Source organism: Phascolarctos cinereus, unplaced genomic scaffold (assembly GCF_003287225.1).
Source record: "Phascolarctos cinereus isolate Bilbo 61053 unplaced genomic scaffold, phaCin_HiC Scaffold_5;HRSCAF=322, whole genome shotgun sequence".
NCBI lineage: Eukaryota > Metazoa > Chordata > Mammalia > Diprotodontia > Phascolarctidae > Phascolarctos > Phascolarctos cinereus.
In genome coordinates this window covers 434,832,802-434,845,766 of record NW_027555958.1, presented here as the reverse complement: position 1 = coordinate 434,845,766, position 12,965 = coordinate 434,832,802, and the positions used below count along the sequence as shown (strand labels likewise).

General features: G+C 39.2%; 1 protein-coding gene across 5 annotated transcripts in view; it reads left to right on the top strand.

The window, feature by feature from the left end:
* Positions 1-12,965, top strand: part of LOC110209927 (uricase-like) — a 68,729-nt gene that overhangs the window by 35,642 nt on the left and 20,122 nt on the right. For 4 of the 5 annotated variants that reach the window (XM_020988694.2, XM_078156550.1, XM_078156549.1 and 1 more), the window contains 2 exons: positions 632-755; positions 1,794-1,877. In XM_020988694.2, the coding sequence (XP_020844353.1) occupies positions 632-755; positions 1,794-1,877 (208 nt within the window). Of the gene's footprint in view, positions 1-631; positions 756-1,793; positions 1,878-7,472; positions 8,299-12,965 lie in introns of those variants that run through there. The other variant, XM_020988696.2, reaches the window with a different exon arrangement.

Genomic DNA, 12,965 nt, shown 5'->3' with positions numbered 1-12,965 from the left:
TATAGTTTTGTTGTTAATTTGGGGACTGGCTGGGGTATAAAATGGAAGGATCAAAGTTGTCAAATGCCTTCTTCCTATTTTCCTTAAGTATCTCACAGGATGAGAGACAGAAGTTTGTATTTCATTGGTGCCAATTGTCAAATGCACTGGGTGATAAAAGTTGCCTGGTAGCTTGATGCCAGGAGCCAAGGAAGGGGTGTGTGTGTGTGTGTGTGTGTGTGTGTGTGTGTGTGTGTATGTGTGTGTGTGTGTGTGTGTGTACTGGGGAACGGGTGTTTGGAGACGAAATGTACAGAGGGAGTGGTAATGAGATTTTGAAGCAAAACCAAATATCACAATGTTCTAATATTCTTAAAAGTTCTTTCTTTCCAGTGACTCATATTTGATCATCTATCAGACGACTAGAAATATTGTTTGCCTTTACTGCATGGGGAAATGAAAAGCATAAGCATGCATAATATTAGAATCCCTAGCGAGGTGTGTGGGGGGAAGCAGAGGAGAAGGGCAGGAGGGGACAGGTAAAGTCATACTAAAAAGAAGTGCCATTATTAATGAAATCTTAATTTGAAAAAAAAAAAGGTCACACCATTACTCTCTCTTGAATTTATTATTTTCCCCTTCTGTGTTTAAGGAATGGTGTCCGGGATATTGTCCTGGAGAAATTTGCTGGGCCATTCGACAAAGGAGAGTATTCCCCTTCAATTCAGAAGACCCTCTATGACATTCAAGTGTTGTCCGTGAGCCAAAATCCAGAGGTATCTTTTTTTCACTAAACCTTTGGAGAGTTTAGGTTGAGATAACTTTCTTGAGATCCTCTTGTCTTAAGAAAGATCTTGAAGATAAAATAGAAAACTGAATACTAGATGAAAAAACAGCCTGCTATGGCTTAATAATTCTGTGCAGCAAATAAGAAATAAGCAAATAATAGGAGATGACTAGAATTGGCAATATGGGTCAATAGCATCATTCTCAACTCTGGTTGAAAACTCTGCTTCTTTTTCATTTGCTACTGATTTAGGGTAAGTATGACCCATAGCACTTCTGTGTCACCACATCATGGTCTCAGAGCGGATCCAAGTATGTGCTGATAAATGCTTCAGCACAGAGGACACGTTTTTTCTGTATAATCTGCATTATTAACATTTCCTTCATCACTTTATTAAGTCTAGGCAATAACAAAGCAATCAAGCAAGTACTGATTTGTAGCGTTTGCTTACAAAATTTAGCGATTTGCTCTCTCGCCAGTAGCACGCCCCTGAGTGCATCTATGTTTGTAAAGAACTAAAAGCCATGAGGAGGGGTGTGGAGAGGAATAAGCAATAAAGGGTGGTTGGCAGGAAGGGCTGGTTGGGGACTTATGTGGAAAGAACTGAATATGTTTAGTGTAGAATGATAGAAGTAGACAAAGAGCTGACTTGGACAATATGAGATGGGAGCAGGCAAAGGAGCAGAGTAGGAGGAGGAGAAGAAATATTACAAATACTAGAGAGACAGCAGCTAAGTGGCCTCAGACATTTACTGGCTGTGTGACCCTGGGTAAGTCACTTAACCCTGTTTGCCTCATTTTCCTCATCTGAAAAATGAGCTAGAGAAGGAAATGACAAACCACTCCAGTATCTTTGCCAAAAAAACCCCTAAAGGGGTCACAAAGGGTCAGACGTGACTAAAACGACTTAATGACAACAACAGAAAGGGTCTTAAAAAAGCAACAATTTGGGGGGCAGGTAAGAGAAAGTGGGTGGATTGATGGAGGTTCAAAACAATCACACTCCATATTATGGAACTGATTTCAGATAGAAGACATGGAAATCAGCCTCCCTAACATTCACTACTTCACCATCGACATGTCCAAAATGGGGCTGATCAACAAAGATGAGGTAAGAAAATTTTTCAAGTATTCAGCATATAGCCACTCTCAATAGCCAGCTGTATCTCCCACCCTAAGTGTTCAGAGCAGAAATCTGTCTACTATCTTAGCAGCTATTGGGTCTTCCTAGGTGACAGCTAATTAAATATTTCACACTCAGGGCACTTCAAGGTCTCAAGGGTTGGATGGTCTAGGAGTGGATAGATGATTGGATGCGGAGAGGGGAGGCGGAGGTAGAGATGAAGAGGGACAAAGAGAGGTATTCAAAATACAGAGCTCTCAGGGAGACTTCCCTGAGAAGTGTTACCTTCCCTCATGTCAACACATTATTCTTTCTTAACCAGCCGAAGAGTTTTATTGATTAGCAAGCAACAAGTCCAGTAGCAAGGAAGCTTTTTAGGGGGGATGTAAGGACATTCATGTTTCTAACTGGAATTATAGAAGGTGGGATGGGGAGGCTCCCTTCCAGCCATGAGGTCTGGTTTTAGAAAAGCAGCTAGATTGTGGCAAGGTTTCCTGTTTGTTTATTTGTTTGTCTTCATTTCTCTTTTGAAGTAGAAAAACAATTAAATCATTTCATTTATCTAGCTACAAAGCCCAGGGACATTTTTAATGGTGCTGGAATCATAAGCAGTTAGAACCTGTTGCTAAAAGACTGGGATGGGGGTGGGGGAGGAGACAAAGGGGAAAGGCACTTCTGATCGTGTCAATCTATTGGCAGTTTCTGATCATCAGCATTCCATAGGCAACATTTCTCTTAAATTGCTCTTTTCTCAGTTTTATGGATGAATTTTTTTTAAACTTTGGATTTTTCTATTCATATGATTACATCTGTTAGTTACATAAAATATTTCTGCATCCATATGCATGCTTGCATGCATATTTTTTGAACTGGACTATTAATTTCATACATGTGGGAAGCTCGTAACATAGGAACTCACGCCACCAATGCAAACTGCAAGCTCATCTGTTACTTAGAGTCTTAGAGAGTTGCCTGGGGTTGTTGAGAAGGTAAGTGACTTCACCATGGTTATGTATTCAACATTGTCGAATCCAGGCCTTTCTGCCTCCAAGGCTGGCCATGTGCCATGTTGCCTCTTGTGTGCATCTATGTATAAAAGCGTATATACATGTTTGCATATACATAATGAAACTAAAATGTTATGAGATAGGATTTAAAGTCGAAAAGGGACCTTTGGGTTCAAATGACCCAAAGGCCTCATTTGGAAAATAAGGAAACTAGGATGTAAGTGGATTAAACAATTTGCCCAAGGTTTCATAGGAAGTTAGTGGCAGAGCTGAGATCTGAGCCCAGATTCTTCTCCTCCAACAAAATCCAGTGCCTCCAATGAGCAGGCAGCGTACACAATTTGATGCTAACACTGGAAATATGCTTAAATGCTACACTTTGACTAAAGGTTCTATAGACTACACAATTCGGGAATGCTTGTACCATGTTTTTCTTTATACCCTTGCCAATTTCTCCATGTTCCCTCTTCTTAAGAATGAGGATCTACCCTTCCCCATGCCAACTCACAGGACATATCTCTGTGTCTGTATCCTAAAAATACAGCTCAGGAGCCCCTACCAGTGTGCTTAGCTTTCATAGTCAGCCAGAGGACAAAACAGCTCAAAGCAAAAGCATTTACTGGAGTGGCATATTAAGAAAAGCCTAGTGCCTAATCTGGAGCATGAATGGAGCTCTGGACCAAAGAAGGAAGCTGATCTAGAGTGTACATAATGACATTTCTCTTTCTAGGTCCTTTTCATGGAACCTCAGCCTAAAACAGCAAGGTAGCATCAATTGATGAGTCAATAGAGATTTATTAAGCTTCTACTATGTGCCAAGCATTATACTAGGCACTGCGGATACAAAAGCAAAGGGAAACACTCCTTGTCCTCAAAGAGCTTACATTTTGTCAGAGGAAAAAACAAAAACAACATAATAACTAGAATTTATAAGGTGCTTTAAGTTTGCAAAGCATTGATATACACTCTCACTCAACCCTCATAACAACCCTGAGAGGTAGGTCTACTATGATCCCCACTTTACAGATGAGGAAACTGAGGTGAGAAGTTAAGTATTTTACCAAAGGTCATATAGCTGATAAGTATCTGAGGCAAGATTTGAACTCAGGGTTTCCTGACTCCAAATTCATCACTCTATCCACAGTGTCACCATATATAAGTATATTCAAGTTATATACTGAATAAATATAAAGGGATTTGTTGGAAGAAGACACTAGCAGGTGTAGGAATCAGGAAAGACTTCATGTAGAAGATGTCACTTAAGAAGAAAATATCTAAATATCTTCTGACAGAAGCAAATGAACCTTCCAGATTTTCAAGATCACAGTATAGTAAGGGCTTCTAAAGAGTCTGACCAGGTAGACCTGCATCCTTAAGCTTTCCATTCTGGGGTCTCCAGGAGCATCCTATGCTAGTTGAACAATAATCTGTCAGTGACAAGTGCCAAACCTTGTACCACCTATGAGTTTCCAAGGAGGGCTTGGGACAGTGTGCTATTTTAATTATCTAATATAGGTATATCTAATAATATAGTTGGAGAATACCCCTCTTCCCCCTCCCTCCCCCTGGTAGGATTATATAGTTGAAAGACCATTAGGAGTCAGAAGACCTGGAATCTTGGTACCAGATTTGTTTCTAAACATCTGAGTAACTTTGAGCAAGAAATTCACCACTCTTAACTCTCAGTTCCTTCATTTACAAAGAGACAGGATTAGACCCAACATTCTAAATCCTAAATTTTGGCAATTCTATAAATGCCTCAAGTCCCTTAGGAGGGGGCCTCAAAGTTGATTGATGTAAATGCATATCTGTGGCATTTTTGTCTGTGACCAAAATTAAGCTGATTTGGAGACCACAGAAAATGAGTGAGATCAAAAGAGAAAGAGGGAAGATGATTCTGAAAAGAAAAAGAAAAAGGAACAGGACAAGGAACAGAAAGTGAAATTGCCCACAAGTGAGGTTCTGCAAATATTTCATTTAATGTGACCTCTCATTTATGCAGAGGTCACTTATCTTACAACTTCGTTCTCTGGAGCAGAGCAAAATAGGTCTCTCTGAGCTGTCGGGATAAAGGGTCCCAAGTCCATGTACTTAACACTCATGTGCTCTGCTCCGTAGGACAACCCTATCAGGCCCTCTCTAGGGATCAATTCATTCTTACTTTATAGGCAATTGTAACACATTCAGTTATCGGAGTTTTCTGCTCTAGTCAGATCAGAAGCAGGGGATTAAAAGGAGAAGAGGACACTAGGAATTGGCAAGGGGATGAAAGGGCAACTGACCGAGAGGAAGACAGGAAAAAAATCCTAAAAAAACAGAGGAAAGAATTCCAAAAGCATAGCCCTCTGGAGCTCTCTAGTGCAGGGGCAAGAAATGCTTGAGATATCTCTCTTTGTGACAAAGTGCACTAATTATCATAATGATGGCCTTGAGTCTTTGATAAATTGTTAAATTATCTTCAAGATGCCAGATGGGTGTTATGAGGACTGTATCGATACTCATGGAATTTAAAATGCAGTTGATTATTAGGGCAGGGGCCCATTTAGTTTTTGGCTTTCCCAAGGTCCTCATACTTCATAAATGCTGTTACGTGAGGAGCTCCTTGAGGGCAGGGGCTGTCTTTTGCCTCTTTTTGTATCTTCAGGGCTTAGCACAGTGCCTGGCTTAATAATAAGCTTAATAATAACAAGCTTAATGCTTATTGATTGATTTGGGTGGATTAAAAGTCTTAATGGAAATCTTCAAGTATGGCAAAAATTTTGGTAGGACAGGGACAAGAACTATACTATAGAATGAGAGGGTATGGATTGGATGTAATCACAGGCAGTCACCTCAATGAGATCAGTCTCTCCTGTTTCCGTTCAAGTTGTCAAAGTCATATTGCTAAAGCACAGTGCTGACCAAGTGCTATGACTAGGATAAAATATAAACTCCTCAGTTTGGTATTTAAGGCCCCCAACAGTGTGGTTCCAAAGCTTCCCCCTCCAGGTTTATTGCATGTATATCACTCTCCTTCACAAACACAGCCAAACTGATCAACTTTCTGCTTCCAACACACAACATTCAATTTCCTTCCTAACTTTGCACAGTCTCTCTCCTATGCCTCCACACCTCCACCTCACCTCTACCTCATGGAAGCCTGGCTTCTTTCCAAGCTCAGCTTAGGGGCAGCTTCCCAAGGGGTGCCCATCTTGATGCTCCACACCCTCAGTAACCTCCCCAAAATAGTTCTGAGTATATTTTGTAATAGTGTGTGTGTGTGTGTGTGTGTGTGTGTGTGTGTGTGTCCAAGCTGTTCTTTCTCTCCCCTCCCCAATAGAAGGTAAGCTCCATGAGGAGGGCAGGGACTGTATAGTTTTCTAACTCCTGCACCTACCTCAGTGCCGCAGCCTCATAATTACTTGTTGGATAAGTATGTCAGATGTTGCATTGTTGAACGAAGCAAGGATCCACTACAACATTGAATTACTCTCTGTCAAAAACAGAGAAACTAAAGAAAGGAAGTTAAACTTTGAGTAATGGAAAAAGCAGTGAAGGTCCTAGAAAAGAGATAATAGAACATGCCTCTTCTTTTATATCAAAGAGCTGGAGGACTATGAGAACAGAATATTGGATAGGTCGTCAAACAAGGGTTCTGCATCAGAAGTTTTTGCTAAATTGTTTTTCTTTGTCACAAAGAGATGGAAAATGATTGGGAAGTAAAGAAAAAAAGCATAAATATAATGTCTTTTTTTTTTTAACAAGGGGCTGAGTAATTGCTGGAAAGAATGCTGGCTCTGTAGTGAGAGGACTTGGGTTCAAATTCTGCCTCTGATGTTTAGTGCCTTTGCAACCTTGAACAAATCACTTAGCGAGGGCCTCAATTTACTCAAAAGTAAACTAAGGGGGAGGGTCTCTGAGGTTTCTAGTTCAGATTTATGATTCCATGTAACACTTGGGAGAGATGCTTTTAAAATATTTAAAACATATATATATATATATATAATATATATATATATATATATATATATATGTATACATACACACACATATATACATACACATATATACATATGAATACACACACACACACACACACATATATATATATATTTTTTTGGGGGGGAGGCTAGGCAATGGGGTTAAGTGACTTGCCCAGGGTCACACAGCTAGTAAGTGTTATGTGTCTGAGGCTGGATTTGAACTCGGGTCCTCCTAAATCCAGGGCTGGTGCTCTATCCACTGTGCCACCTAGCTGCCCCAAAATGTTTAAAATATTTTAAAATTTTTTTGTGCTAGGGGAAGCAGAATGAGGGAGTTTACCTTGAAGTATATAGAAAATTAGCCTATTTGGAATAGCTCATTCCCCAACAATACCATATATATATGTATGCACATGTACATACATACACATATATGTGCATATATATTTATAATTAAGGGCATACTATGTGCATGCACGTTCACTATATATACATACATATATATAATTTATGTGCATTTGTTTTACTGAATATTTCCATGACATGAATTAATAAAACACAAGTGAATGGCTAGATGTCTATTTCCCTCAAGCTAATGTTGGTTCTATCCATAGGTTCTGCTCCCTACTGACAACCCATATGGCAAAATTACTGGCATGGTCAAAAGGAAGCCATCTTCAAAGTTGTAACTCATTTTCACCAGTCATTGAAAGCCATCCCTCTGCTGAAGAGATGTCAGATTGTTGTAGTGGTATTGAGTGTCACAACAAAAAGCTATCCTTTGCTTGCTAAGTGCCAGGTTAATTTATAGGGTGTATTTTCTTCCCTGATTCAATCATTTCTCTCTACTGGACCTACCCCACCGAGATGTTCTATGGATGAACTCATCAGTGGCTGTGACATGCTTTGCAAAAACAGAATGTTCTATGAAAGCAATGATAATTAACCATAGACCAACTTTCCCTTTGGGTCAGCTTGTGCTTTCTCGGATTCCTGAAGCATTCAAATCGAATCATTAAGAAACTAATAATAAATTATAAAGATGCAAAAATCAATTAATTAGACTCTGAGTTAGGGAGAAAAATATCCAATAATGTTTTTGTGCATGTGATGGCAAATTTCTCTTATGGATGATGCAGATAATTTAATGATGGAATCACAGCAAAAATTCATTACCAGGGTAACTTCAATTAGTGTCTGAGTACCGCAAATCTGTAAGCACAATGGAGTCCAGGGAGTCCTGGGAGCTCATATGCCTATTTTAATGACATATTTGTGATTCTATGCCTTGACAATATGTGGGGTTTTAATTTTTTGCAGTCTATAAATAATGATGATCACATAAAGGGTCAGGAGGGAATATTCAGATTGTTTCTCCTTTAATCATTGAATCACTATGTACAAAAGAGCTACACTTAATAAACACTGATTATTTCAAGACCTATTGGGAGTTTTGTTCTTGTCTTTTTAATGACCAAGTAGCAAAAAATGACTGTTTTCCTATATTATTTTTGACATTTTAGAACCTGAATTATGAGAAATATGTCATAATAGATTGCCTAAAGAATCTTTCTTTGTTCAGGAAATTATCTGATGTATTTGATGGTAAATTTTCCTCTTTTATTCCCTAAAACTTCATTCCTTACCCAACCTTCTACCCCTTCCTAGTCCCACGTGTCCTAGACCCAAGGAACAGGTCATCACCCAACTTTACTTGTGGAGATGAGACTCCAGGAACTTTTATGTATGTAAGAATATTAACTCCCTTAACTGACAGCAGAAAAATAGAGTCTCTATTGGCCAAAATCTTGAAGAAGAATATTATACAAAGGGAAATTAATTTTCAAGTGAAATTCAGCACTATATTGAATCAACTTACTAAGAATAACCCTTACTCCATATATGTTGCTTCTGTGTATTCAAATGCAAGTTCCTTGAGGGAATGAATTGCTTTGAGACATTGCCTCGTGTAGTTCATAGAACACGGAACCTGGAATCTGGTCCAGTGGGTCCAGATGGGAATTGGTAGCTCAACCTCTCTTTTTTTTTCTTTCTTCACTTGTAAAAGGAGAGGGTTATACTCTGTGACTTCTAAAGGAAGGTGCCTTTTAGCTCCAAATCTGTAATCCTATGGCTGTCCCATTTTTGTATTTGAATCTCTAGTATTTAGCACACTACTTGAAACATAGTGAGCCCTCAATAAATGCTTTTTCATTGATTCAAGTACTTGGCTACATTTCATTTATTACTAGTTTTGTCTTTTCATTCAACTCAGATGTTTAAATGACTTAGAGGAAGACTATAATAACTGACTTTGAGTATTTAAAAGAATATCCTAGGGGAGGATAATAATAACATATTATTATCAGCATTTATATAGTGCTTTAAGGTTTATAAAGCCTTTTACATATGTTAATTCATTTGATCCTCACAACAACTCTGTGAGGTAAATGCTATTATTATCCTCACTTTGAGATTGAGGAACTGAGGCACAGAGAGGTTAAAAGACTTGCCTAGGATCACCTCGTTAAGAAGCATCTGAGGCTGGATTTGAACCAAGGTCTTCCTGCCTCCAAGTCTTGGACTCTAGTCACTGTGCTGTCCAATAGTTTCTAATAAGGAGTAGACTCTGTTTAGGTCTAGCAAGCAGAGTTAGGAGCGTGATGATGGGTGAAAAGTGGCAGACAGGCAGACTGAAGCGCAATAGAAGGAAAAATTCAATGATTCAAGCTATCTGAGAGTGAAATGGCATGACTCAAGAGGTAGTTAGCTCACAATTTCTGAAAGTCTTCAAGCTAAAGTTGAATGTCAACTTCTCAGAGATGTAAGCAGGGTACTTATTCAGATACAAGGTGGACCCGATGGCATCTAAGGGCCTTTCTAACTCTGTTTCTTTGTGAGTTTCTTTAATTTTGGCTAGTATAACTGGTTCCTTATAAATAAATATGTAAATGTAACCTCTATCATTGGTATTCCACTAGTCATAAGATTATGAATTAAGAGCTACATCGTTCAACAGATGAAAAAACCAGGATTAAATGATTCGCTCCAAACCACAGATAGTAATTGGCAGAGCTGGAATTTGAACCCAGTCTCTAGGCTCTAGGTCCAGCTTTGTTCCTTTGGAAGTTTGCAGGAATCTTTCATATTTGTTCTAGAAAACAAGAATATGGCAGACTTATTAGACGGGAATCTATTGGCCCATTTTCGAATGTATCTTTCTGGTTCTCATGAGCTTCGGAGAAAAAAAATAATTGCAACTGGTTTCCAATTAGCTAATTGATTTGTTATCTCATGTGTGCAGTAGCCTGGCCTCTGGTCTATGAAATTTCCAAAGGATGCGTTCCCATTTTTCCCTTTTCATGGACAGTATTGAGTTAGAGCTTTTTTGTTTTTGTTGTTGTTTTGTTTTTTTTTCCCAGTTAAGATTTAAATCATGTGCTGAAAAACAGGTTTCATGCTTCACCTGTCCTTTTCACACCAGTGGAGGCAGCATAGCACTGGCATATGGGTGGGTAGGCAAGGAATTACAATCAGTCTGTAGCTGATCCTATGTAGGAGCTGCTGTGGAAACACTTCAGTGCCCAAGTCAAGAAGAGGAGACCAGGAAAATTACCTTTCTTTGAGCAAGTGAGCTCCCCTCACTTCTAGTTATTTCAACCTGGACCTGTCTCTCCTGCTCCTAGCACCCCAAACTAGGGATTTTCAGAAAGGAGGATTGGTTGTGATTCTTTGTGGTTTTAGGGTTGCAAATCACTTTCCTTTTATTCCCCCATTATATAATTTGTTTTTTAAAAAAGTGTATATTAAATTTAACAGCATCATCACAACATTGCTCTGTTGTTTGTATTCACTTATAAGCATCTTGTTTCCTTCTGCATTTTTAAATGTTTTATTGATTTTTTTCTTTCCTTTTTTTCTCACAAGTTTGTTACTCCCACTCACTCACTTCCAATTTCCACCCTCTCACTGCCCAACAGAAGCTCTTCCTTAAAACAAGTAAGTACAGTCAAGTAAAAATTGAGGCACTGGACACATGCACTCTGACTTGCTCTATGCCTATAGTCCATCTCTGCCAAGAGGAGTGAGGTAGGCAGGCTTCATCACTGGTATTCTGATGTCATGATGGAGGAGGAAAAAAGAGGAGAAAAGGAAGGAGGGGAGGAAGAAAAGAGGAGGGGGAGGAGAAGGAAGAAGAGGAGAAAATGGAGGAAGAGAAGGAGGAGGGGGAGGAGGTAGAGGAGGGGAAAGAAGAGGGAAGGAGAAGGAGAAGGAAAAAAGGAAGAGGGGAGGAGGAAGAAGAAAAGGAAAAGGAAGAAGAGATAGAGAAAGAGAAAAAAGGAAAGAAGAAGGAAGAGGAGTCATTCTGTTGATTCAAGGGTCTGTGTCATAAGAAATGAGAAAAATAAGAAAGGAGAAACATGGAAAGACATAAACTGATGTAGACTGAAGTAAGGAGAACCTAGGAAACAATAAACTCAATTGACTATGACAATGTAAATAGAAAGACTAGCAAAAAACAAAACCAGAACTCTGTAATTATAATGATCAAATTTGGAGTTGACTGCACAGGCAGCTAGGTGGCACAGTGGATTGAACACTGGACCCAGAGTCAGGAAGACCCAAGTTTGAAGACACACTTATTAGCTGTGTGTCTCTGAGCAAGTCACTAAACCTTTGTCTACTTCAGTTCATTCATCTGTAAAACAGGAATAATAATGATATCTGCCTCCCAGGGATGTCGTGAGGATCCAATGAAATAATTTTTTTTTTTACAAACCTTTAAGCAGTCTATAAATACCAGCTGTTATCATTATTATTAGAGAACAGCAGGGAGATGATGTAATAATAAAAGATATCAATAAGCCTTTTTTTTTAAGAAAAAGAAAACATTTAGGTTCTTTGCCTTTCTAAGGTCAAGACTGAAATCATTCTTTCCCCCTGTTTCAGGACCGCTTTTCTCCAGTTTCTTTGCCAGGATTTACTGGCTCAGTCTTGAAACAATACTGGCTCCCACCCCACCTCTCCATGAGCCTTAATTGGAGAGATGTGAGCTTTCCTCTGATCCTCTCTATTTTCCCAGTTTTCTTTCCTTAAGACTCTGAGCCATGGGGAGAGTCCACAGCTGCTCTCTAATGATGCTTTCTCTTTGCATTCTCTCTTGCGAAGCCATTGCCACATCTGCTCCCATAATAATGCCCCTGGGGAATCATCAGGCTTCTTTTCAAACGAGTGAATTTCATCATTTTCCTCAACTTCCACTGGGTTCCTTGACCCTCTCAAATTTGTCTCATTGCCATCCCCATCTCTTCATGGTGCTGTTGTCTGAGAGCTTCTTTCTGTCTTATTTCAACTGCATATAGGCATAAACAGTCCTAATATTCTCCCATTCTCATCACTTCCTCTGTATCCCCCTAGGTCACACTCAACATTTAGTATGGAAATGTTACCACTGGGATCATAGGATCATAGATTTCCAAGTAGGAAGTAATCTTAGAGATCTTCTAATCCAACTTTCTCATGTTACAGATCTGGAAACTGGGGCTCACAGGGAGCGTAGGGTGGAAAGGACACTGGACAAGGAGTCAGAAGAAATGTGTTCAAATCCCATCTCTAATGCTTCCTTTGCCACAGTTTCTTCATCTGTAAAATCAATGAGGTTGAACTAGATGGCCTTTGAGATCATTCCCAGTTCTAGACCCACAATCTATGTGATTTGCCCAAGGATCCACAGGTAGTAATTAGTAATCCTGGGGTTCAACCTCATGTCCTTTGACTTCAAATCTGATAGAAACCTATCATTTTATTGGCTTCTTTTCCAAACTCATAAGAATTGATCTCATTTGTTACTTTTAGGGGAGTAGAAATAACTGAATTTGCTCTCTTGTTCCTCATCTGCAAAATGAGGGAAGTTGGATCAGATAATAGTAATAGATAGCATTTACATGTAGCACTCTCAGGTTTGCAAAGCAGTTTACTTATCTTAAGATCCATGAAAGGTAATTGCTCATATTCTCATTTTATAGATGAAGAAACTGAGGCGAAGAGAGGTTAGGTGACTTACCCAGGACCACACAATTAGTAAGAGTCAGAGGTAGAGTTCAAAC